Source organism: Lonchura striata, chromosome 11 (genome assembly GCF_050655825.1).
Source record: "Lonchura striata isolate lonStrDom1 chromosome 11, ASM5065582v1, whole genome shotgun sequence".
Taxonomy (NCBI): Eukaryota; Metazoa; Chordata; class Aves; order Passeriformes; family Estrildidae; genus Lonchura; species Lonchura striata.
In genome coordinates, this window is record NC_140713.1 from 11,991,397 (window position 1) to 12,015,057 (window position 23,661).

At 44.4% G+C, this 23,661-nt stretch overlaps 1 protein-coding gene and 2 long non-coding RNA genes across 5 annotated transcripts; all 3 read left to right on the plus strand.

Annotated features, from left to right (window-relative positions):
* The first annotated feature begins 393 nt into the window (after positions 1-393).
* On the plus strand, positions 394-1,870 carry LOC146766407 (uncharacterized). Its single transcript, XR_014957863.1, has 2 exons — positions 394-531; positions 687-1,870. It is a non-coding gene; the product is annotated as an uncharacterized LOC146766407 (long non-coding RNA).
* A 5,170-nt stretch (positions 1,871-7,040) lies between these two features.
* LOC146766408 (uncharacterized) lies at positions 7,041-14,876 on the plus strand. 3 transcript variants are annotated; one of them, XM_085589561.1, is made up of 3 exons: positions 7,041-9,203; positions 9,359-9,424; positions 11,556-14,876. In XM_085589561.1, the coding sequence occupies exon 3, from the start codon at positions 13,601-13,603 to the stop codon at positions 14,120-14,122; it is 522 nt and encodes a 173-aa protein (XP_085445687.1). In that variant the 5' UTR covers positions 7,041-9,203; positions 9,359-9,424; positions 11,556-13,600; the 3' UTR covers positions 14,123-14,876. The 3 variants fall into 3 exon arrangements, with proteins under 3 accessions (XP_085445687.1, XP_085445686.1, XP_085445685.1); XM_085589560.1 differs by having other exon boundaries at positions 7,041-9,424; XM_085589559.1 differs by having other exon boundaries at positions 9,359-14,876.
* A 922-nt stretch (positions 14,877-15,798) lies between these two features.
* Positions 15,799-20,151, plus strand: LOC146766409 (uncharacterized). The gene is made up of 2 exons (XR_014957865.1): positions 15,799-17,877; positions 18,033-20,151. It is a non-coding gene; the product is annotated as an uncharacterized LOC146766409 (long non-coding RNA).
* Positions 20,152-23,661: the final 3,510 nt, after the last annotated feature.

The following is a 23,661-nucleotide window of genomic DNA, read 5'->3' on the forward strand; positions in this document are numbered from 1 at the left end:
TGTTTTGCAAGGTTTTCATTTGATCTTTGTGTGGTTTTTCTTTCCTTCTTTAGTTTTCTCTTTTCTTTTGTAGTAGTAGTTTAATACAGTTTTTTTCTATTATTATTAAGCTTGGGCCTGATTTGCTCTGTTCTAGACTCCACTTCACAGCATTCAAGGGAGGGATCACATTTTCATGGGGGCACTGGCATTGTGCCAGTGTCAAACCATGACATTGGAGAATAAGTTAAACAACACAGCACAAAACTCTTGCAGCTAACAGCTATGATTATATCCTTTCTTCATTAGGGGTGAGAGCCAATAATACGTAGCAGATGAGATTAATCCAATGGATTAACGGCCCGCACAAGGGAAAACAAGATATTAAGTATTCACCAAGTTCCTTTTATGGTTGTCAGACTGACCTTAAAAATGTTACCTGTCAAAATGAATGTGTCCTGAAGCATATGAAGATATTTTTTTACACTTCCAGAGAGGGATTAACACACATTTTTGAGGAGCCTGAGAAACACCTTCAAGTGACCATAGATGGTAAATTAAGGTCCCATTCAGGGGCTATGAAGGAAGGCCTTCCTTCCGTGGATGCTTCCTTCCAGTGCCTGCTGCTTCTGAGCCAGCAGAAACCCCTTTTTGAGCAAAACACGCATTTGCTGCATATAACCTGTGTCCTCCTCTTCCTTTTACAGGGCATGCACTGAGCATGAGGACATCTGCTCCTGTTACCTTTCAACAAGGCAGAAATGTCACATTCTGTGAGTTTAACTCAGCTCAGGCTGGGGCTAAACATTATCTTGGCAACACAATGACCCGCTTCATAAAAGCAAGCTGAGACACTTTCATAATATTGTAGCTAATGACATTTCATCTGACTGTTTCTGCATTGAATTTTTCAGTTACAGATGCTATTTTGTTTACTAGGGTGAGGGTAGGAGTCATCATTTTTAAACTAGGTTCATATTCCTGAAGAGCAGAGCTCTTACATGGTGCTGAACTAGTGATTTTGTTAATATTCCATTTCCAGAGTTTCTTGTTCTTGTTCAGGTTATGCTTTGGAGCACAACCTGAAAAAATCCTTATAAGTAGCTTTAAGAACTTTTAAGTACCAATGTAAACATGGTGAGAAACTCCCTGGGATTTTTTCCAGTTGTTACAAAATGTTATCTTTGGAGATAAATACAGGAAATTTTCCGATAGAATATATGCATGTGTGTGTCTGTACATTGCACCTTGCCTGTATCAGGGGGAAAGAGGCCGCAGTAAAGGGAGTGTTCATAGAGAGCCAATAAATAAGGGCAATTTCAAAGCAACGATTCATTACATTGATATCCAGCAATAATACAATACCATGAGCAATGGGTAGTCCTTAATTGCTGTCAGTCGTTAGCAATAGGTGTCCAGTGGAGGAGTTCTTAAGTTTCCCATAAAATGCCAGGGGAAGGAAGCCCATGGCCCAGTCCCATACAGGCTGCACTGATAGTCCTTGATGGTCCCACTTGCAGAAATCAGCGGTGAAAGCTCATCAGCAAGAAAAGCTGGAAATGAAGGAGGATTTTTTTGGTTTTTGCGGCCTGCAGTTTTTCATCTGTCCTTAGTGGTTTATTTTTCCCACAGCATCTTGTCACAGTTCTTTTCACTTTGTAGTCTTGGAATTCTGGTTTTTGCCAGGCATGCTTCTCCCTTACTCCGCAGGATCACTTTGGTTTGATGAGACACTTTCTGCATTTTCTGCAGGATAAATTTGGTTTTCCTGGACATCCTTCCTGCCTGCTCTTCATGCTTTGTCTTCTGTGCCGATTTTACTGCTTGCGGATGTTTTCCTCTACACTATTTGTGCAGTTGTACCCTAAATCTCTGGATGCCCAATTTGCAGTATATGTGTACAAACATACATGTGTATTCATTGATTGATTTATTTGTTAGCTGTGTTACATAAAAGGTTGGTTGCTTGGTATTGTTATTCTGATTGTCACTGTGTTACAAGAGCCTTTCTGACTCCCCATGGTTAGGTTGTTTTAGTTTTCTGAGGTCTAGGTTGGAGACAAACTAATATTACTGATATTTTAGTCTGGTTTTATTCTAGGGACTCATCATGCCTGTAGTCTGAAACTTTGGAAAAGTCTGCTTTTTGTTTCTTCCAGTTAATATTTTGTTACTTGATACTTACTGGACAGAAAGAAAAAATGTTAGATCTTTTTTGTCTTGCTGTTCAGTTAGAATGTCCTTATCTCCTGTCTCTCTTAACCTTTCAGTGTTTTGCTCCACCCTCACTATGCCTAAAAACATCCCTTCAGTATCTGGATTGTGTAGATTCTAAGTGGAATCAGTGAGATTTTTTTTTCCAGGAATGCTTTGGAATTAAGCCCCCAGCCTTTCTCTTTTGCTTACATTACCTCCTTCCTTTAGGCAGAATTCTCTGCTCAAGAATCTTTAAAGTGTAATTAGGGTCAACTTGTGCCAAAGCTGTATTTGAACAGTTAAATTGTGCACGCATACAGGTCTGTAGGTGCGTGTATATGAATAGAGACAGGGAGTTTGTAATGGTCTAGACCTACACACACCTATATTTACAAACACTGCAGAAATCCCACTGTTCCACGACTGGTTCCTAGTGCTTCCCTGTCACCGTAATTCAGTTGCATCACGTGCCATAATCTTTTCCTCCACAGAGTTTTAGATCACCTGCATACTTGATCGAGGCACAATACAGCTCTTTCCAGTCTTCATAAATATTAATTATGTTAATTAAATATTAAATCAAATAGTAAATCATACTTAAAGGTAAAATATTAAACATTTACGGAAGGAGATCCAGTGTTGGTGACTCTGAGAGCACATACGCAGACATTTCCTTCTAGTTAATGTTGTGCCATTTATAATTGTTAGGTAATGGTCCAGCAGCCAATGATGTGTTTCAGACAGCTATCTTCATGTTCAAGTGACATCATTCTTTCTCCTTGGAAGAGATTTGTTGAGCTATATTGAAAGCACTGACAACATTTCTGCAGCAAATTTCTGGTTTGGAGAACGATGATTGCAGCACACAAGACCTGAGAATTATTCTGCTCAAAGCTGAGCTTCCTCCGCAGTTCAAAGGCTGCTGGCCCTGGAACTTGGATTTGGAGTAGTTTAGAACATAGTGAAGGAATGTTGTATTTTAACCTAATCATCTCTGGGAAGGGGGAAACTCCCACCTGATTAAACTTTCTGTTCGTGGAATTTCATCCTACTTGTGGCACTGGAGTTGGTATTTTTATTGACAAACTGTCATGAATTTACATTTGAACATGTAAGTTATAGTAGGATGGGAAAAAGTCAGGTCAGTAATGCCCGTACTGTTTATTTTTTCTCTATTTATGCTGTTTGTTTTGAAGTGTTATAATTTTCACATATTTAACTGATTTTCAAATATTCAACAAACCTGTCAGATTACTTTCACTAAATCACCATTCTGAAGAAAAGTGTAAAGAATTCACATTGTTCCAGAATTAGAATCATAGTGTTTGACAAGATATCCTACCTCTTTTATGAGGAGACAGATCTCAAAAGAGGAATTTTTAAGGATCCTTCCTTATAAAATGTTTCAGCAACTGCATTAATTTGTCGTGTTCCTGTGAACAGGTATTGGGAAAAACCCCATAATTACACTTGTGTTCACCATTTGAATCGCAATTTTTATGCCTTAGGTGGCTGTTTCAGAACCTGTTTCCCAATAGTACATTGTAATCAGTTTAATGCATGTTAAAATCTCATTGTTTATTTGGGTACACTTATCAGCTGATGAAATTGCCGCTCATTGAAATTCAGTTGTGAAGTTAGCCATCTTCATCTGCAATCAAGCTGTACAAGCCTTGTTAAAATATTTTATTTTTAGTAAAAATATCTGAGAAGAAATAAACATTAAAAAAAAATATAAGTGGACAAGAGTGTTACAAAGTAGAAATTTTATGAACCTTGTGCCACACTTTTAAAAGTGATATTTTTGATATCTCCTTTTATGCTTGTTTTTCCAAACATATATGCTCCAAATTGGACCATTGAATATTTGTTTGTTCCTGTAACTTCTATTACATCTTATTGTTTTCCTTCAGTACACTGTTGCTCACTAAGAAATAGTCAGGTTCCCTTTTTAGAATCATTGCTGTATGCAAGTGAAGGAAGGTGGGGAAAAAAGCTTTAAAAATAAAAAAGTCTTGTTTAATGAAAGAGCTGCATGCTAATAACTGCTTGGTTAGGGATATAAATGTATTTTTATGTAAGATATATAGATATAGATAGCGATAAACCTACAGAAGCAGAACTACTGAAATACGAAGGGATCCTTTGCACCAGAAGTTCTGCTGTGTGCTCTAGAATTTCCTTGGGGTTTTACCCTCCATCTCATGAGCTGTTAGAGACAGCAGTAATAGGGGCACCAGGAGGTGCCTCCGGGGCTCTCGGGCTACGTGGATGGCTGATTTCAGGTGCTCTGGGCCTGCCTGGGGCAGAGCCAGGGCCAGGGGCCATGGCCAGGCTGTGCCGTTGGGTTCCGTGCTCAGCGGCATCACCGTTGGCAACCACGGAAGGGTCCCCGGGAGCTCCAGGGACAGCGGCCGGTACCGTTGGCTCTCACTGCGTCTCGAGGCAGCGGCGAGTGCAGCAGGCGAGAGGAAGGCTCTGCTAGACAAGGATTGGGGCGGCAGGATCGGCAGCCATGGTGAGTTTTGGGGCAGGGGTGAGGGTGCAGGGGCCACCTTGGGCAGAGCAGGTGCCACCACGGGGCTGCAGGGATGTGGCCTGACCTTCCCCTTGAGCTCCCTCTCCCATGCATTCCCAGGGCCCTGCATGTCCTGCCCCTTAGCCCAGGAGCCATCTCCCTCCCAGCCCTGCTGAGCCCCTTCTGTCCCTCTTCCTGCAGACCATCGGTGGAACTCTCACCAAGATCGTGGTGATGCTGGGCGCCTTCTCGTTCCTGTGTAGCAGGGATGACCAGACCGTGAAGGTCACCGAGGAGCTCCTGCGCCAGCACGAGGAGCAGCGCAAGCAGGAGATGGCCATGCTGCAGGAGATGGGGAAGAGGATCCAGGAGGTGCCCGAGATCACCGAGGACAGCCTGTTTTTCTGGGCCATTGAGCAGTGGTGGTTCTGGCCCTCTGTGGAGATTCTCCTGGTGCTCTTTTCTGTCTACAGGTTGCCCAAGCAGGACAGGTCTGCCAACGACAGCTCAGCCTGCGGAGGAGCTCCAGCGGTGCCCGCAAGGAAGAGGATGACGAGGAGGAAGAGGATGCGTGCCGTAGCCGACTTCTTTGACAAGCTGGATCAAGTCAGCCTTCCAGATGCCTGTCTGGAGTCGAAGCACGGCAGAAGTCAGAGGAGGGTTTGGAAGGGATGGTCAACGCATCTTCCAAGCCCTTCCCACAAGCGATTTTGGGAGAGAGTTGCAGCCAGGGAACACAGTAGTATTCATTCTTAGGCTGTGTGATTTTATGTTCCCAATAGCAGATAGTATTTTAGATGGTTAAGAAGTTTTTACTTTAGCTATAGCGTATAAGAATAGTAATGCAATTGTTCATAATTAGGAAGTAGTTCTATTGAAGCAGCAAATGTAATGCTATATAAATATGCTTAGAGTATAATCTAAGGAATAGAGTAGTAATCATTGTTAGATTATATAGGTTACCTTTCCCAATCTAGATTTTATTTTAGATGTTTAAGAGTTTTCATTTTATGTATAGTCTATAAGTGTATTATATAGAACATCTTACTAATATAGGAATATTAGTAAAATTGTTTAAAAATAGGATGTAGAATTTAGAGCTATTAAAGTAAAAAATGTAGCTAACTAAAATACCTAACTAAATGTCCTATGATAGCCACTAAAAGTCTTGTTCATTATAATGTCCCTAGTGCTTTATTCAATTAAACCTTTGTTTTGTTTCAATGTTTGCAAGTTGTAGTTTTTAAAGATGCTAGAATCTGTAAATAAATACATTTGCCTTGTTTCACAAGTGGCGTACTCTTTGGAATTTTGTCCCGTACCCCAGCGGTGTAAGACATTTTTATAGGAAACAAAGGAAGCAATACAATTTCTTCCTTGCACCGGCAGCTGGTTTATTGGAAGAGGTGTTCAGCAGTAGCACGCAGAGCCCGTTGTCACGGAGCCGCCCCTCACGCCGTGAAGGGATGCGCTCTCCAAGGGCCCGAGGCTGCGCTCTCCCACCTTTCCCTCGGGCCGGCAGAGCCGCGGCAGCACGAGGCGCGCACTTGTCCGGCTCCTGCCTGAGAGGGGCCGGCTCCGGGCACGTTTCCGACGGCAGCAGCGGCGGCAGCGGCCCGGGAAGCCGCGTTCCCTCAGGCCAGGTGTTGGAGGGTGCCTTTGCCGAGGCCTGCGGGCAGCACGGGCCCGGAGCTGGCTGGGGCCCGTCTGGGGAGAGCGTTTGAGGCCGCGCAGCCCGGCGGCTCCGGAACGGCCGCGCGGCAGCGGCGGAGGCGGCGCGGGGCGGGAGAGGCGGCGGAGGCCGCGCTGAGCCCGCGCCGGCACCGCCGCGGCTCCGGGCGGGCGGGGAGGCTCCCGGCGAGGGGCCGCAGCTCCCGGGCAGTGCCCGAGATTCCCACCTGCGGCCAGAGCTGCTCCACGAGCTCCCGCCCTGCCGGGCTTCTCTTCTGGGCAAAGGCTGAGCCCAGCGGGGTTTGGCCGCCGCTCCCCCTCTGCCTCCCCACAGGCGGGGCCATCGCGGGAGGGGCTTGGGCCGGGCTTGTTCTCCTGGATCCGGGCAGGCCGCCGCGTTCAGCAGCTTTGTACCTGCTGATTATCGCTATTTAATGCCTGCTGCTCTTTCCTGTCCTTTCCTTTTTCTTTTTTTTTTTTGTTTTTTGTTTTTTGTTATTTTTCCCTTGTGCCTACTCACATTCGCCTCTCCTTGTTGATGAAAAAAGATTGGATAAAATTAAAAGGGGAGCAAACCACTTTTGGAGTGTCCGTCTCTTAAATTAAAGCAAGAGAGTAGATGAAATAATTTGTACTTTTCCCAAGTCCTGCAGTGAAGTCACAGAGTGCTAATATTGAAATGAATGTCTGCTTCCAGCACTAGAAACAGCTTTGGACTTGATAGTATAAAATTGTGAGCAACTGCCCCCACAGTGCAATGAAGATGAATGTAAGGTTATAAATAAATATTACAGTATTCCTAGGTATTAATGCCAATCATGAGCAGGACTGTTGGATCAGAATCAGGTTGCACAAAAAGCATTTGCAGCTTCTGCTGGATTTTGGTTAGGACCATCTGCTGGTTTGGCTGGTGAGAAATGCAAATTGATGAATTTGGGTAGGAATTTTTCATAGCCTTTTTTCATGATGGGTAGAAGCTAGATCGTCATGTATAACCTTTGGGGAGGATTGGAGCAAACCTTTTCCACTTTGATGTCCTTTTTTCTCCCCTGTACTATATAATGCACAACTTCTGCTTATCCTTTCTATGTTAAATGCATTATGTGCTTCTGAGCTATTTTTTATTTTTGGCTGTTGTGGTTTGACACGGAAAGAGAATTTTTTCCGGAAGGAAGAGGTCAATTTAGATATTGTCCAATTAAAGGTGGACACGCCTCTGAGAACACAGAGGGTTAAAAGCAGAATTCCCAGGGGAACTCGCTCTCTTTGGTTCCGGTCAGCGTGCAGTGTGGGCTCTCCCCTGCCCAGCAACGAGCTGGGCGGGGCAGGGGAAAGCCCCATGGCCTGATAAAGGTAAGGCCAAAGGGTGGAAGGACTGGAACCGGGCTGGCCCCTGCAGATGGAAGGGTGGAAGAAATCTGGGATGTCTCCATTCCCCCCCAGCGGGAAGACAGCGGCAGTTTGTCAGCAATTCCACCGCGAGGAAGGAGGAGCGGGGCGGGGGGGGAAGCTGCAAGGTGTCCAGTCGCGTGGGAGTTGCTGGATGTCTGGGCATCGAGCCGTCCTGGGAGTTTGGACTTTTAACCCTTCCTTGAGAAATGAAAGCTTTGTGAATTTTCCTTTCCCCTCCTCGAATTGAAAGAGAGGAAAGAGGGACACCTTGGACCCTGGGATGTTAGAAGGAGGAATTCTAGGTGGAAGGGGGACAAGGAGTGGCTTTGGCTGGACTTTTCCGTGTTAGCCACAACCTGAACCAATCTTCTCCTCCAAGAGGGACTGTGTTTTGGGAGGATGCCAGTGAGTCAAGAGACCTGCTTCAGCTGGGAAAAAAGACAAAATTGGAGTGAACAGAGAAAAGGTTAGAGGGTTTGTGGTGGCACCCCCTTGTCCTGAAAAGGAAAGAGAAGAGAAGAAGATCTCTGTTCTTGAGCCCTCGGCCCCAGGGGAAAATGGGGGGGACTGTGGTCCCAAACAATGAAAAACTGAACTGTTGTTTTCTCCCCTCTTGGCAGGGCATCCTTGAAAGGAAAAATCCTAAAAGCAGTCGGTCCATCCATGCATTTGGTGGTGAGAGCACTGTGCATGGAAAGGAGAAGGGTCACCATGGCAAACTTTTCCTCCGGGCGGTGCCATGTGTGACATGGAAGCACAGGATGTGGAGCTGTGTTTCCTTGGGGGGTCTGTGGCACAGGAGAGACTCTGTTCCCTCGATGGACTGAGTATTGATTGTTTGGGGGGGTGGAAACCTGATTGGGGTCGAGATTGTGTCTCACTGTGGTTTGTTGAAGTTGGGTGGTGGGGGGAGGAATGTTTTGCAAGGTTTTCATTTGATCTTTGTGTGGTTTTTCTTTCCTTCTTTAGTTTTCTCTTTTCTTTTGTAGTAGTAGTTTAATACAGTTTTTTTCTATTATTATTAAGCTTGGGCCTGATTTGCTCTGTTCTAGACTCCACTTCACAGCATTCAAGGGAGGGATCACATTTTCATGGGGGCACTGGCATTGTGCCAGTGTCAAACCATGACATTGGAGAATAAGTTAAACAACACAGCACAAAACTCTTGCAGCTATCAGCTATGATTATATCCTTTCTTCATTAGGGGTGAGAGCCAATAATACGTAGCAGATGAGATTAATCCAATGGATTAACGGCCTGCACAAGGGAAAACAAGATATTAAGTATTCACCAAGTTCCTTTTATGGTTGTCAGACTGACCTTAAAAATGTTACCTGTCAAAATGAATGTGTCCTGAAGCATATGAAGATATTTTTTTACACTTCCAGAGAGGGATTAACACACATTTTTGAGGAGCCTGAGAAACACCTTCAAGTGACCATAGATGGTAAATTAAGGTCCCATTCAGGGGCTATGAAGGAAGGCCTTCCTTCCGTGGATGCTTCCTTCCAGTGCCTGCTGCTTCTGAGCCAGCAGAAACCCCTTTTTGAGCAAAACACGCATTTGCTGCATATAACCTGTGTCCTCCTCTTCCTTTTACAGGGCATGCACTGAGCATGAGGACATCTGCTCCTGTTACCTTTCAACAAGGCAGAAATGTCACATTCTGTGAGTTTAACTCAGCTCAGGCTGGGGCTAAACATTATCTTGGCAACACAATGACCCGCTTCATAAAAGCAAGCTGAGACACTTTCATAATATTGTAGCTAATGACACTTCATCTGACTGTTTCTGCATTTAATTTTTCAGTTACAGATGCAATTTTGTTTACTAGGGTGAGGGTAGGAGTCATCATTTTTAAACTAGGTTCATATTCCTGAAGAGCAGAGCTCTTACATGGTGCTGAACTAGTGATTTTGTTAATATTCCATTTCCAGAGTTTCTTGTTCTTGTTCAGGTTATGCTTTGGAGCACAACCTGAAAAAATCCTTATAAGTAGCTTTAAAAACTTTTAAGTACCAATGTAAACATGGTGAGAAACTCCCTGGGATTTTTTCCAGTTGTTACAAAATGTTATCTTTGGAGATAAATACAGGAAATTTTCCGATAGAATATATGCATGTGTGTGTCTGTACATTGCACCTTGCCTGTATCAGGGGGAAAGAGGCCGCAGTAAAGGGAGTGTTCATAGAGAGCCAATAAATAAGGGCAATTTCAAAGCAACGATTCATTACATTGATATCCAGCAATAATACAATACCATGAGCAATGGGTAGTCCTTAATTGCTGTCAGTCGTTAGCAACAGGTGTCCAGTGGAGGAGTTCTTAAGTTTCCCATAAAATGCCAGTGGAAGGGAGCCCATGGCCCAGTCCCATACAGGCTGCACTGATAGCCCTTGATGGTCCCACTTGCAGAAATCAGCGGTGAAAGCTCATCAGCAAGAAAAGCTGGAAATGAAGGAGGATTTTTTTGGTTTTTGCGGCCTGCAGTTTTTCATCTGTCCTTAGTGGTTTATTTTTCCCACAGCATCTTGTCACAGTTCTTTTCACTTTGTAGTCTTGGAATTCTGGTTTTTGCCAGGCATGCTTCTCCCTTACTCCGCAGGATCACTTTGGTTTGATGAGACACTTTCTGCGTTTTCTGCAGGATAAATTTGGTTTTCCTGGACATCCTTCCTGCCTGCTCTTCATGCTTTGTCTTCTGTGCCGATTTTACTGCTTGCGGATGTTTTCCTCTACACTATTTGTGCAGTTGTACCCTAAATCTCTGGATGCCCAATTTGCAGTATATGTGTACAAACATACATGTGTATTCATTGATTGATTTATTTGTTAGCTGTGTTACATAAAAGGTTGGTTGCTTGGTATTGTTATTCTGATTGTCACTGTGTTACAAGAGCCTTTCTGACTCCCCATGGTTAGGTTGTTTTAGTTTTCTGAGGTCTAGGTTGGAGACAAACTAATATTACTGATATTTTAGTCTGGTTTTATTCTAGGGACTCATCATGCCTGTAGTCTGAAACTTTGGAAAAGTCTGCTTTTTGTTTCTTCCAGTTAATATTTTGTTACTTGATACTTACTGGACAGAAAGAAAAAATGTTAGATCTTTTTTGTCTTGCTGTTCAGTTAGAATGTCCTTATCTCCTGTCTCTCTTAACCTTTCAGTGTTTTGCTCCACCCTCACTATGCCTAAAAACATCCCTTCAGTATCTGGATTGTGTAGATTCTAAGTGGAATCAGTGAGATTTTTTTTTCCAGGAATGCTTTGGAATTAAGCCCCCAGCCTTTCTCTTTTGCTTACATTACCTCCTTCCTTTAGGCAGAATTCTCTGCTCAAGAATCTTTAAAGTGTAATTAGGGTCAACTTGTGCCAAAGCTGTATTTGAACAGTTAAATTGTGCACGCATACAGGTCTGTAGGTGCGTGTATATGAATAGAGACAGGGAGTTTGTAATGGTCTAGACCTACACACACCTATATTTACAAACACTGCAGAAATCCCACTGTTCCACGACTGGTTCCTAGTGCTTCCCTGTCACCGTAATTCAGTTGCATCACGTGCCATAATCTTTTCCTCCACAGAGTTTTAGGTCACCTGCATACTTGATCGAGGCACAATACAGCTCTTTCCAGTCTTCATAAATATTAATTATGTTAATTAAATATTAAATCAAATAGTAAATCATAATTAAAGGTAAAATATTAAACATTTACGGAAGGAGATCCAGTGTTGGTGACTCTGAGAGCACATACGCAGACATTTCCTTCTAGTTAATGTTGTGCCATTTATAATTGTTAGGTAATGGTCCAGCAGCCAGTGATGTGTTTCAGACGGCTATCTTCATGTTCAAGTGACATCATTCTTTCTCCTTGAAAGAGATTTGTTGAGCTATATTGAAAGCACTGACAACATTTCTGCAGCAAATTTCTGGTTTGGAGAACGATGATTGCAGCACACAAGACCTGAGAATTATTCTGCTCAAAGCTGAGCTTCCTCCGCAGTTCAAAGGCTGCTGGCCCTGGAACTTGGATTTGGAGTAGTTTAGAACATAGTGAAGGAATGTTGTATTTTAACCTAATCATCGCTGGGAAGGGGGAAACTCCCACCTGATTAAACTTTCTGTTTGTGGAATTTCATCCTACTTGTGGCACTGGAGTTGGTATTTTTATTGACAAACTGTCATGAATTTACATTTGAACATGTAAGTTATAGTAGGATGGGAAAAAGTCAGGTCAGTAATGCCCGTACTGTTTATTTTTTCTCTATTTATGCTGTTTGTTTTGAAGTGTTATAATTTTCACATATTTAACTGATTTTCAAATATTCAACAAACCTGTCAGATTATTTTCACTAAATCACCATTCTGAAGAAAAGTGTAAAGAATTCACATTGTTCCAGCATTAGAATCATAGTGTTTGACAAGATATCCTACCTCTTTTATGAGGAGACAGATCTCAAAAGAGGAATTTTTAAGGATCCTTCCTTATAAAATGTTTCAGCAACTGCATTAATTTGTCGTGTTCCTGTGAACAGGTATTGGGAAAAACCCCATAATTACACTTGTGTTCACCATTTGAATCGCAATTTTTATGCCTTAGGTGGCTGTTTCAGAACCTGTTTCCCAATAGTACATTGTAATCAGTTTAATGCATGTTAAAATCTCATTGTTTATTTGGGTACACTTATCAGCTGATGAAATTGCCGCTCATTGAAATTCAGTTGTGAAGTTAGCCATCTTCATCTGCAATCAAGCTGTACAAGCCTTGTTAAAATATTTTATTTTTAGTAAAAATATCTGAGAAGAAATAAACATTAAAAAAAAAATATAAGTGGACAAGAGTGTTACAAAGTAGAAATTTTATGAACCTTGTGCCACACTTTTAAAAGTGATATTTTTGATATCTCCTTTTATGCTTGTTTTTCCAAACATATATGCTCCAAATTGGACCATTGAATATTTGTTTGTTCCTGTAACTTCTATTTCATCTTATTGTTTTCCTTCAGTACACTGTTGCTCACTAAGAAATAGTCAAGTTCCCTTTTTAGAATCATTGCTGTATGCAAGTGAAGGAAGGTGGGGAAAAAAGCTTTAAAAATAAAAAAGTCTTGTTTAATGAAAGAGCTGCATGCTAATAACTGCTTGGTTAGGGATATAAATGTATTTTTATGTAAGATATATAGATATAGATAGCGATAAACCTACAGAAGCAGAACTACTGAAATACGAAGGGATCCTTTGCACTAGAAGTTCTGCTGTGTGCTCTAGAATTTCCTTGGGGTTTTACCCTCCATCTCACGAGCTGTTAGAGACAGCAGTAATAGGGGCACCAGGAGGTGCCTCCGGGGCTCTCGGGCTACGTGGATGGCTGATTTCAGGTGCTCTGGGCCTGCCTGGGGCAGAGCCAGGGCCAGGGGCCATGGCCAGGCTGTGCCGTTGGGTTCCGTGCTCAGCGGCATCACCGTTGGCAACCACGGAAGGGTCCCCGGGAGCTCCAGGGACAGCGGCCGGTACCGTTGGCTCTCACTGCGTCTCGAGGCAGCGGCGAGTGCAGCAGGCGAGAGGAAGGCTCTGCTAGACAAGGGTTGGGGCGGCAGGATCGGCAGCCATGGTGAGTTTTGGGGCAGGGGTGAGGGTGCAGGGGCCACCTTGGGCAGAGCAGGTGCCACCACGGGGCTGCAGGGATGTGGCCTGACCTTCCCCTTGAGCTCCCTCTCCCATGCATTCCCAGGGCCCTGCATGTCCTGCCCCTTAGCCCAGGAGCCATCTCCCTCCCAGCCCTGCTGAGCCCCTTCTGTCCCTCTTCCTGCAGACCATCGGTGGAACTCTCACCAAGATCGTGGTGATGCTGGGCGCCTTCTCGTTCCTGTGTAGCAGGGATGACCAGACCGTGAAGGTCACCGAGGAGCTCCTGCGCCAGCACGAGGAGCAGCGCAAGCAGGAGATGGCCATGCTGCAGGAGATGGGGAAGAGGATCCAGGAGGTGCCCGAGATCACCGAGGACAGCCTGTTTTTCTGGGCCATTGAGCAGTGGTGGTTCTGGCCCTCTGTGGAGATTCTCCTGGTGCTCTTTTCTGTCTACAGGTTGCCCAAGCAGGACAGCTCTGCCAAGGACAGCTCAGCCTGCGGAGGAGCTCCAGCGGTGCCCGCAAGGAAGAGGATGACGAGGAGGAAGAGGATGCGTGCCGTAGCCGACTTCTTTGACAAGCTGGATCAAGTCAGCCTTCCAGATGCGTGTCTGGAGTCGAAGCACGGCAGAAGTCAGAGGAGGGTTTGGAAGGGATGGTCAACGCATCTTCCAAGCCCTTCCCACAAGCGATTTTGGGAGAGAGTTGCAGCCAGGGAACACAGTAGTATTCATTCTTAGGCTGTGTGATTTTATGTTCCCAATAGCAGATAGTATTTTAGATGGTTAAGAAGTTTTTACTTTAGCTATAGCGTATAAGAATAGTAATGCAATTGTTCATAATTAGGAAGTAGTTCTATTGAAGCAGCAAATGTAATGCTATATAAATATGCTTAGAGTATAATCTAAGGAATAGAGTAGTAATCATTGTTAGATTATATAGGTTACCTTTCCCAATCTAGATTTTATTTTAGATGTTTAAGAGTTTTCATTTTATGTATAGTCTATAAGTGTATTATATAGAACATCTTACTAATATAGGAATATTAGTAAAATTGTTTAAAAATAGGATGTAGAATTTAGAGCTATTAAAGTAAAAAATGTAGCTAACTAAAATACCTAACTAAATGTCCTATGATAGCCACTAAAAGTCTTGTTCATTATAATGTCCCTAGTGCTTTATTCAATTAAACCTTTGTTTTGTTTCAATGTTTGCAAGTTGTAGTTTTTAAAGATGCTAGAATCTGTAAATAAATACATTTGCCTTGTTTCACAAGTGGCGTACTCTTTGGAATTTTGTCCCGTACCCCAGCGGTGTAAGACATTTTTATAGGAAACAAAGGAAGCAATACAATTTCTTCCTTGCACCGGCAGCTGGTTTATTGGAAGAGGTGTTCAGCAGTAGCACGCAGAGCCCGTTGTCACGGAGCCGCCCCTCACGCCGTGAAGGGATGCGCTCTCCAAGGGCCCGAGGCTGCGCTCTCCCACCTTTCCCTCGGGCCGGCAGAGCCGCGGCAGCACGAGGCGCGCACTTGTCCGGCTCCTGCCTGAGAGGGGCCGGCTCCGGGCACGTTTCCGACGGCAGCAGCGGCGGCAGCGGCCCGGGAAGCCGCGTTCCCTCAGGCCAGGTGTCGGAGGGTGCCTTTGCCGAGGCCTGCGGGCAGCACGGGCCCGGAGCTGGCTGGGGCCCGTCTGGGGAGAGCGTTTGAGGCCGCGCAGCCCGGCGGCTCCGGAACGGCCGCGCGGCCGCGGCGGAGGCGGCGCGGGGCGGGAGAGGCGGCGGAGGCCGCGCTGAGCCCGCGCCGGCACCGCCGCGGCTCCGGGCGGGCGGGGAGGCTCCCGGCGAGGGGCCGCAGCTCCCGGGCAGTGCCCGAGATTCCCACCTGCGGCCAGAGCTGCTCCACGAGCTCCCGCCCTGCCGGGCTTCTCTTCTGGGCAAAGGCTGAGCCCAGCGGGGTTTGGCCGCCGCTCCCCCTCTGCCTCCCCACAGGCGGGGCCATCGCGGGAGGGGCTTGGGCCGGGCTTGTTCTCCTGGATGCGGGCAGGCCGCCGCGTTCAGCAGCTTTGTACCTGCTGATTATCGCTATTTAATGCCTGCTGCTCTTTCCTGTCCTTTCCTTTTTCTTTTTTTTTTTTTGTTTTTTGTTTTTTGTTATTTTTCCCTTGTGCCTACTCACATTCGCCTCTCCTTGTTGATGAAAAAAGATTGGATAAAATTAAAAGGGGAGCAAACCACTTTTGGAGTGTCCGTCTCTTAAATTAAAGCAAGAGAGTAGATGAAATAATTTGTACTTTTCCCAAGTCCTGCAGTGAAGTCACAGAGTGCTAATATTGAAATGAATGTCTGCTTCCAGCACTAGAAACAGCTTTGGACTTGATAGTATAAAATTGTGAGCAACTGTCCCCACAGTGCAATGAAGATGAATGTAAGGTTATAAATAAATATTACAGTATTCCTAGGTATTAATGCCAATCATGAGCAGGACTGTTGGATCAGAATCAGGTTGCACAAAAAGCATTTGCAGCTTCTGCTGGATTTTGGTTAGGACCATCTGCTGGTTTGGCTGGTGAGAAATGCAAATTGATGAATTTGGGTAGGAATTTTTCATAGCCTTTTTTCATGATGGGTAGAAGCTAGATCGTCATGTATAACCTTTGGGGAGGATTGGAGCAAACCTTTTCCACTTTGATGTCCTTTTTTCTCCCCTGTACTATATAATGCACAACTTCTGCTTATCCTTTCTATGTTAAATGCATTATGTGCTTCTGAGCTATTTTTTATTTTTGGCTGTTGTGGTTTGACACGGAAAGAGAATTTTTTCCGGAAGGAAGAGGTCAATTTAGATATTGTCCAATTAAAGGTGGACACGCCTCTGAGAACACAGAGGGTTAAAAGCAGAATTCCCAGGGGAACTCGCTCTCTTTGGTTCCGGTCAGCGTGCAGTGTGGGCTCTCCCCTGCCCAGCAACGAGCTGGGCGGGGCAGGGGAAAGCCCCATGGCCTGATAAAGGTAAGGCCAAAGGGTGGAAGGACTGGAACCGGGCTGGCCCCTGCAGATGGAGGGGTGGAAGAAATCTGGGATGTCTCCATTCCCCCCCAGCGGGAAGACAGCGGCAGTTTGTCAGCAATTCCACCGCGAGGAAGGAGGAGCGGGGCGGGGGGGGAAGCTGCAAGGTGTCCAGTCGCGTGGGAGTTGCTGGATGTCTGGGCATCGAGCCGTCCTGGGAGTTTGGACTTTTAACCCTTCCTTGAGAAATGAAAGCTTTGTGAATTTTCCTTTCCCCTCCTCGAATTGAAAGAGAGGAAAGAGGGACACCTTGGACCCTGGGATGTTAGAAGGAGGAATTCTAGGTGGAAGGGGGACAAGGAGTGGCTTTGGCTGGACTTTTCCGTGTTAGCCACAACCTGAACCAATCTTCTCCTCCAAGAGGGACTGTGTTTTGGGAGGATGCCAGTGAGTCAAGAGACCTGCTTCAGCTGGGAAAAAAGACAAAATTGGAGTGAACAGAGAAAAGGTTAGAGGGTTTGTGGTGGCACCCCCTTGTCCTGGAAAGGAAAGAGAAGAGAAGAAGATCTCTGTTCTTGAGCCCTCGGCCCCAGGGGAAAATGGGGGGGACTGTGGTCCCAAACAATGAAAAACTGAACTGTTGTTTTCTCCCCTCTTGGCAGGGCATCCTTGAAAGGAAAAATCCTAAAAGCAGTCGGTCCATCCATGCATTTGGTGGTGAGAGCACTGTGCATGGAAAGGAGAAGGGTCACCATGGCAAACTTTTCCTCCGGGCGGTGCCATGTGTGACATGGAAGCACAGGATGTGGAGCTGTGTTTCCTTGGGGGGTCTGTGGCACAGGAGAGACTCTGTTCCCTCGATGGACTGAGTATTGATTGTTTGGGGGGGTGGAAACCTGATTGGGGTCGAGATTGTGTCTCACTGTGGTTTGTTGAAGTTGGGTGGTGGGGGGAGGAATGTTTTGCAAGGTTTTCATTTGATCTTTGTGTGGTTTTTCTTTCCTTCTTTAGTTTTCTCTTTTCTTTTGTAGTAGTAGTTTAATACAGTTTTTTTCTATTATTATTAAGCTTGGGCCTGATTTGCTCTGTTCTAGACTCCACTTCACAGCATTCAAGGGAGGGATCACATTTTCATGGGGGCACTGGCATTGTGCCAGTGTCAAACCATGACATTGGAGAATAAGTTAAACAACACAGCACAAAACTCTTGCAGCTATCAGCTATGATTATATCCTTTCTTCATTAGGGGTGAGAGCCAATAATACGTAGCAGATGAGATTAATCCAATGGATTAACGGCCTGCACAAGGGAAAACAAGATATTAAGTATTCACCAAGTTCCTTTTATGGTTGTCAGACTGACCTTAAAAATGTTACCTGTCAAAATGAATGTGTCCTGAAGCATATGAAGATATTTTTTTACACTTCCAGAGAGGGATTAACACACATTTTTGAGGAGCCTGAGAAACACCTTCAAGTGACCATAGATGGTAAATTAAGGTCCCATTCAGGGGCTATGAAGGAAGGCCTTCCTTCCGTGGATGCTTCCTTCCAGTGCCTGCTGCTTCTGAGCCAGCAGAAACCCCTTTTTGAGCAAAACACGCATTTGCTGCATATAACCTGTGTCCTCCTCTTCCTTTTACAGGGCATGCACTGAGCATGAGGACATCTGCTCCTGTTACCTTTCAACAAGGCAGAAATGTCACATTCTGTGAGTTTAACTCAGCTCAGGCTGGGGCTAAACATTATCTTGGCAACACAATGACCCGCTTCATAAAAGCAAGCTGAGACACTTTCATAATATTGTAGCTAATGACACTTCATCTGACTGTTTCTGCATTTAATTTTTCAGTTACAGATGCAATTTTGTTTACTAGGGTGAGGGTAGGAGTCATCATTTTTAAACTAGGTTCATATTCCTGAAGAGCAGAGCTCTTACATGGTGCTGAACTAGTGATTTTGTTAATATTCCATTTCCAGAGTTTCTTGTTCTTGTTCAGGTTATGCTTTGGAGCACAACCTGAAAAAATCCTTATAAGTAGCTTTAAAAACTTTTAAGTACCAATGTAAACATGGTGAGAAACTCCCTGGGATTTTTTCCAGTTGTTACAAAATGTTATCTTTGGAGATAAATACAGGAAATTTTCCGATAGAATATATGCATGTGTGTGTCTGTACATTGCACCTTGCCTGTATCAGGGGGAAAGAGGCCGCAGTAAAGGGAGTGTTCATAGAGAGCCAATAAATAAGGGCAATTTCAAAGCAACGATTCATTACATTGATATCCAGCAATAATACAATACCATGAGCAATGGGTAGTCCTTAATTGCTGTCAGTCGTTAGCAACAGGTGTCCAGTGGAGGAGTTCTTAAGTTTCCCATAAAATGCCAGTGGAAGGGAGCCCATGGCCCAGTCCCATACAGGCTGCACTGATAGCCCTTGATGGTCCCACTTGCAGAAATCAGCGGTGAAAGCTCATCAGCAAGAAAAGCTGGAAATGAAGGAGGATTTTTTTGGTTTTTGCGGCCTGCAGTTTTTCATCTGTCCTTAGTGGTTTATTTTTCCCACAGCATCTTGTCACAGTTCTTTTCACTTTGTAGTCTTGGAATTCTGGTTTTTGCCAGGCATGCTTCTCCCTTACTCCGCAGGATCACTTTGGTTTGATGAGACACTTTCTGCGTTTTCTGCAGGATAAATTTGGTTTTCCTGGACATCCTTCCTGCCTGCTCTTCATGCTTTGTCTTCTGTGCCGATTTTACTGCTTGCGGATGTTTTCCTCTACACTATTTGTGCAGTTGTACCCTAAATCTCTGGATGCCCAATTTGCAGTATATGTGTACAAACATACATGTGTATTCATTGATTGATTTATTTGTTAGCTGTGTTACATAAAAGGTTGGTTGCTTGGTATTGTTATTCTGATTGTCACTGTGTTACAAGAGCCTTTCTGACTCCCCATGGTTAGGTTGTTTTAGTTTTCTGAGGTCTAGGTTGGAGACAAACTAATATTACTGATATTTTAGTCTGGTTTTATTCTAGGGACTCATCATGCCTGTAGTCTGAAACTTTGGAAAAGTCTGCTTTTTGTTTCTTCCAGTTAATATTTTGTTACTTGATACTTACTGGACAGAAAGAAAAAATGTTAGATCTTTTTTGTCTTGCTGTTCAGTTAGAATGTCCTTATCTCCTGTCTCTCTTAACCTTTCAGTGTTTTGCTCCACCCTCACTATGCCTAAAAACATCCCTTCAGTATCTGGATTGTGTAGATTCTAAGTGGAATCAGTGAGATTTTTTTTTCCAGGAATGCTTTGGAATTAAGCCCCCAGCCTTTCTCTTTTGCTTACATTACCTCCTTCCTTTAGGCAGAATTCTCTGCTCAAGAATCTTTAAAGTGTAATTAGGGTCAACTTGTGCCAAAGCTGTATTTGAACAGTTAAATTGTGCACGCATACAGGTCTGTAGGTGCGTGTATATGAATAGAGACAGGGAGTTTGTAATGGTCTAGACCTACACACACCTATATTTACAAACACTGCAGAAATCCCACTGTTCCACGACTGGTTCCTAGTGCTTCCCTGTCACCGTAATTCAGTTGCATCACGTGCCATAATCTTTTCCTCCACAGAGTTTTAGGTCACCTGCATACTTGATCGAGGCACAATACAGCTCTTTCCAGTCTTCATAAATATTAATTATGTTAATTAAATATTAAATCAAATAGTAAATCATAATTAAAGGTAAAATATTAAACATTTACGGAAGGAGATCCAGTGTTGGTGACTCTGAGAGCACATACGCAGACATTTCCTTCTAGTTAATGTTGTGCCATTTATAATTGTTAGGTAATGGTCCAGCAGCCAGTGATGTGTTTCAGACGGCTATCTTCATGTTCAAGTGACATCATTCTTTCTCCTTGAAAGAGATTTGTTGAGCTATATTGAAAGCACTGACAACATTTCTGCAGCAAATTTCTGGTTTGGAGAACGATGATTGCAGCACACAAGACCTGAGAATTATTCTGCTCAAAGCTGAGCTTCCTCCGCAGTTCAAAGGCTGCTGGCCCTGGAACTTGGATTTGGAGTAGTTTAGAACATAGTGAAGGAATGTTGTATTTTAACCTAATCATCGCTGGGAAGGGGGAAACTCCCACCTGATTAAACTTTCTGTTCGTGGAATTTCATCCTACTTGTGGCACTGGAGTTGGTATTTTTATTGACAAACTGTCATGAATTTACATTTGAACATGTAAGTTATAGTAGGATGGGAAAAAGTCAGGTCAGTAATGCCCGTACTGTTTATTTTTTCTCTATTTATGCTGTTTGTTTTGAAGTGTTATAATTTTCACATATTTAACTGATTTTCAAATATTCAACAAACCTGTCAGATTACTTTCACTAAATCACCATTCTGAAGAAAAGTGTAAAGAATTCACATTGTTCCAGAATTAGAATCATAGTGTTTGACAAGATATCCTACCTCTTTTATGAGGAGACAGATCTCAAAAGAGGAATTTTTAAGGATCCTTCCTTATAAAATGTTTCAGCAACTGCATTAATTTGTCGTGTTCCTGTGAACAGGTATTGGGAAAAACCCCATAATTACACTTGTGTTCACCATTTGAATCGCAATTTTTATGCCTTAGGTGGCTGTTTCAGAACCTGTTTCCCAATAGTACATTGTAATCAGTTTAATGCATGTTAAAATCTCATTGTTTATTTGGGTACACTTATCAGCTGATGAAATTGCTGCTCATTGAAATTCAGTTGTGAAGTTAGCCATCTTCATCTGCAATCAAGCTGTACAAGCCTTGTTAAAATATTTTATTTTTAGTAAAAATATCTGAGAAGAAATAAACATTAAAAAAAAAATATAAGTGGACAAGAGTGTTACAAAGTAGAAATTTTATGAACCTTGTGCCACACTTTTAAAAGTGATATTTTTGATATCTCCTTTTATGCTTGTTTTTCCAAACATATATGCTCCAAATTGGACCATTGAATATTTGTTTGTTCCTGTAACTTCTATTACATCTTATTGTTTTCCTTCAGTACACTGTTGCTCACTAAGAAATAGTCAAGTTCCCTTTTTAGAATCATTGCTGTATGCAAGTGAAGGAAGGTGGGGAAAAAAGCTTTAAAAATAAAAAAGTCTTGTTTAATGAAAGAGCTGCATGCTAATAACTGCTTGGTTAGGGATATAAATGTATCTTTATGTAAGATATATAGATATAGATATCTATAAACCTACAGATACAGAACTACTGAAATACGAAGGGATCCTTTGCACCAGAAGTTCTGCTGTGTGCTCTAGAATTTCCTTGGGGTTTTACCCTCCATCTCATGAGCTGTTAGAGACAGCAGTAATAGGGGCACCAGGAGGTGCCTCCGGGGCTCTCGGGCTACGTGGATGGCTGATTTCAGGTGCTCTGGGCCTGCCTGGGGCAGAGCCAGGGCCAGGGGCCATGGCCAGGCTGTGCCGTTGGGTTCCGTGCTCAGCGGCATCACCGTTGGCAACCACGGAAGGGTCCCCGGGAGCTCCAGGGACAGCGGCCGGTACCGTTGGCTCTCACTGCGTCTCGAGGCAGCGGCGAGTGCAGCAGGCGAGAGGAAGGCTCTGCTAGACAAGGGTTGGGGCGGCAGGATCGGCAGCCATGGTGAGTTTTGGGGCAGGGGTGAGGGTGCAGGGGCCACCTTGGGCAGAGCAGGTGCCACCACGGGGCTGCAGGGATGTGGCCTGACCTTCCCCTTGAGCTCCCTCTCCCATGCATTCCCAGGGCCCTGCATGTCCTGCCCCTTAGCCCAGGAGCCATCTCCCTCCCAGCCCTGCTGAGCCCCTTCTGTCCCTCTTCCTGCAGACCATCGGTGGAACTCTCACCAAGATCGTGGTGATGCTGGGCGCCTTCTCGTTCCTGTGTAGCAGGGATGACCAGACGGTGGAGGTCACCGAGGAGCTCCTGCGCCAGCACGAGGAGCAGCGCAAGCAGGAGATGGCCATGCTGCAGGAGATGGGGAAGAGGATCCAGGAGGTGCCCAAGATCACCGAGGACAGCCTGTTTTTCTGGGCCATTGAGCAGTGGTGGTTCTGGCCCTCTGTGGAGATTCTCCTGGTGCTCTTTTCTGTCTACAGGTTGCCCAAGCAGGACAGGTCTGCCAACGACAGCTCAGCCTGCGGAGGAGCTCCAGCGGTGCCCACAAGGAAGAGAAGGATGACGAGGAGGAAGAGGATGCGTGCCGTAGCCGACTTCTTTGACAAGCTGGATCAAGTCAGCCTTCCAGATGCCTGTCTGGAGTCGAAGCACGGCAGAAGTCAGAGGAGGGTTTGGAAGGGATGGTCAACGCATCTTCCAAGCCCTTCCCACAAGCAATTTTGGGACAGAGTTGCAGCCAGGGAACACAGTAGTATTCATTCTTAGGCTGTGTGATTTTATGTTCCCAATACCAGATTATATTGTAGACGGTTAAGAAGTTTTCATTTTAGGTATAGAGTATAAGAATAGTATTTCAATTGTTCATAAATAGGAAGTAGTGCTATTGAAACAGTAAATCTAATGCTATATAAGTACGCATAGAGTTCAATCTAAGGAATAGAGTAGTAATCATTGTTAGATTATATAGTTTACCTGTCCCAATCCGCATTGTATTTTAGATGTTTAAGAGTTTCCATTTTAAGTATAGACTGTAAGTGTAGTATATAAAATATCTTACTAATATAGGAATATTAGTAAAATTGTTTATAAATAGGATATAGAATGTGCTGTACTATCCACTAAAAGTCTTGTTCATTATAATGTCCCTAGTTCTTTACTCAATTAAACCTTTGTTTTGCTTCAATGTTTGCAAGTTGTAGTTTTTAAAGATGTTAGAATCTGTAAATAAATACATTTGCCTTGTTTCACAAGTGTCGTACTTGATGGAATTTTGTCCCGTACCCCAGCGGTGTAAGACATTTTTATAGGAAACAAAGGAAGCAATACAATTTCTTCCTTGCACCGAGAGCTGGTTTATTGGAAGAGGTGTTCAGCAGTAGCACGCAGAGCCCGTTGTCACGGAGCCGCCCCTCACGCCGTGAAGGGATGCGCTCTCCAAGGGCCCGAGGCTGCGCTCTCCCACCTTTCCCTCGGGCCGGCAGAGCCGCGGCAGCACGAGGCGCGCACTTGTCCGGCTCCTGCCTGAGAGGGGCCGGCTCCGGGCACGTTTCCGACGGCAGCAGCGGCGGCAGCGGCCCGGGAAGCCGCGTTCCCTCAGGCCAGGTGTCGGAGGGTGCCTTTGCCGAGG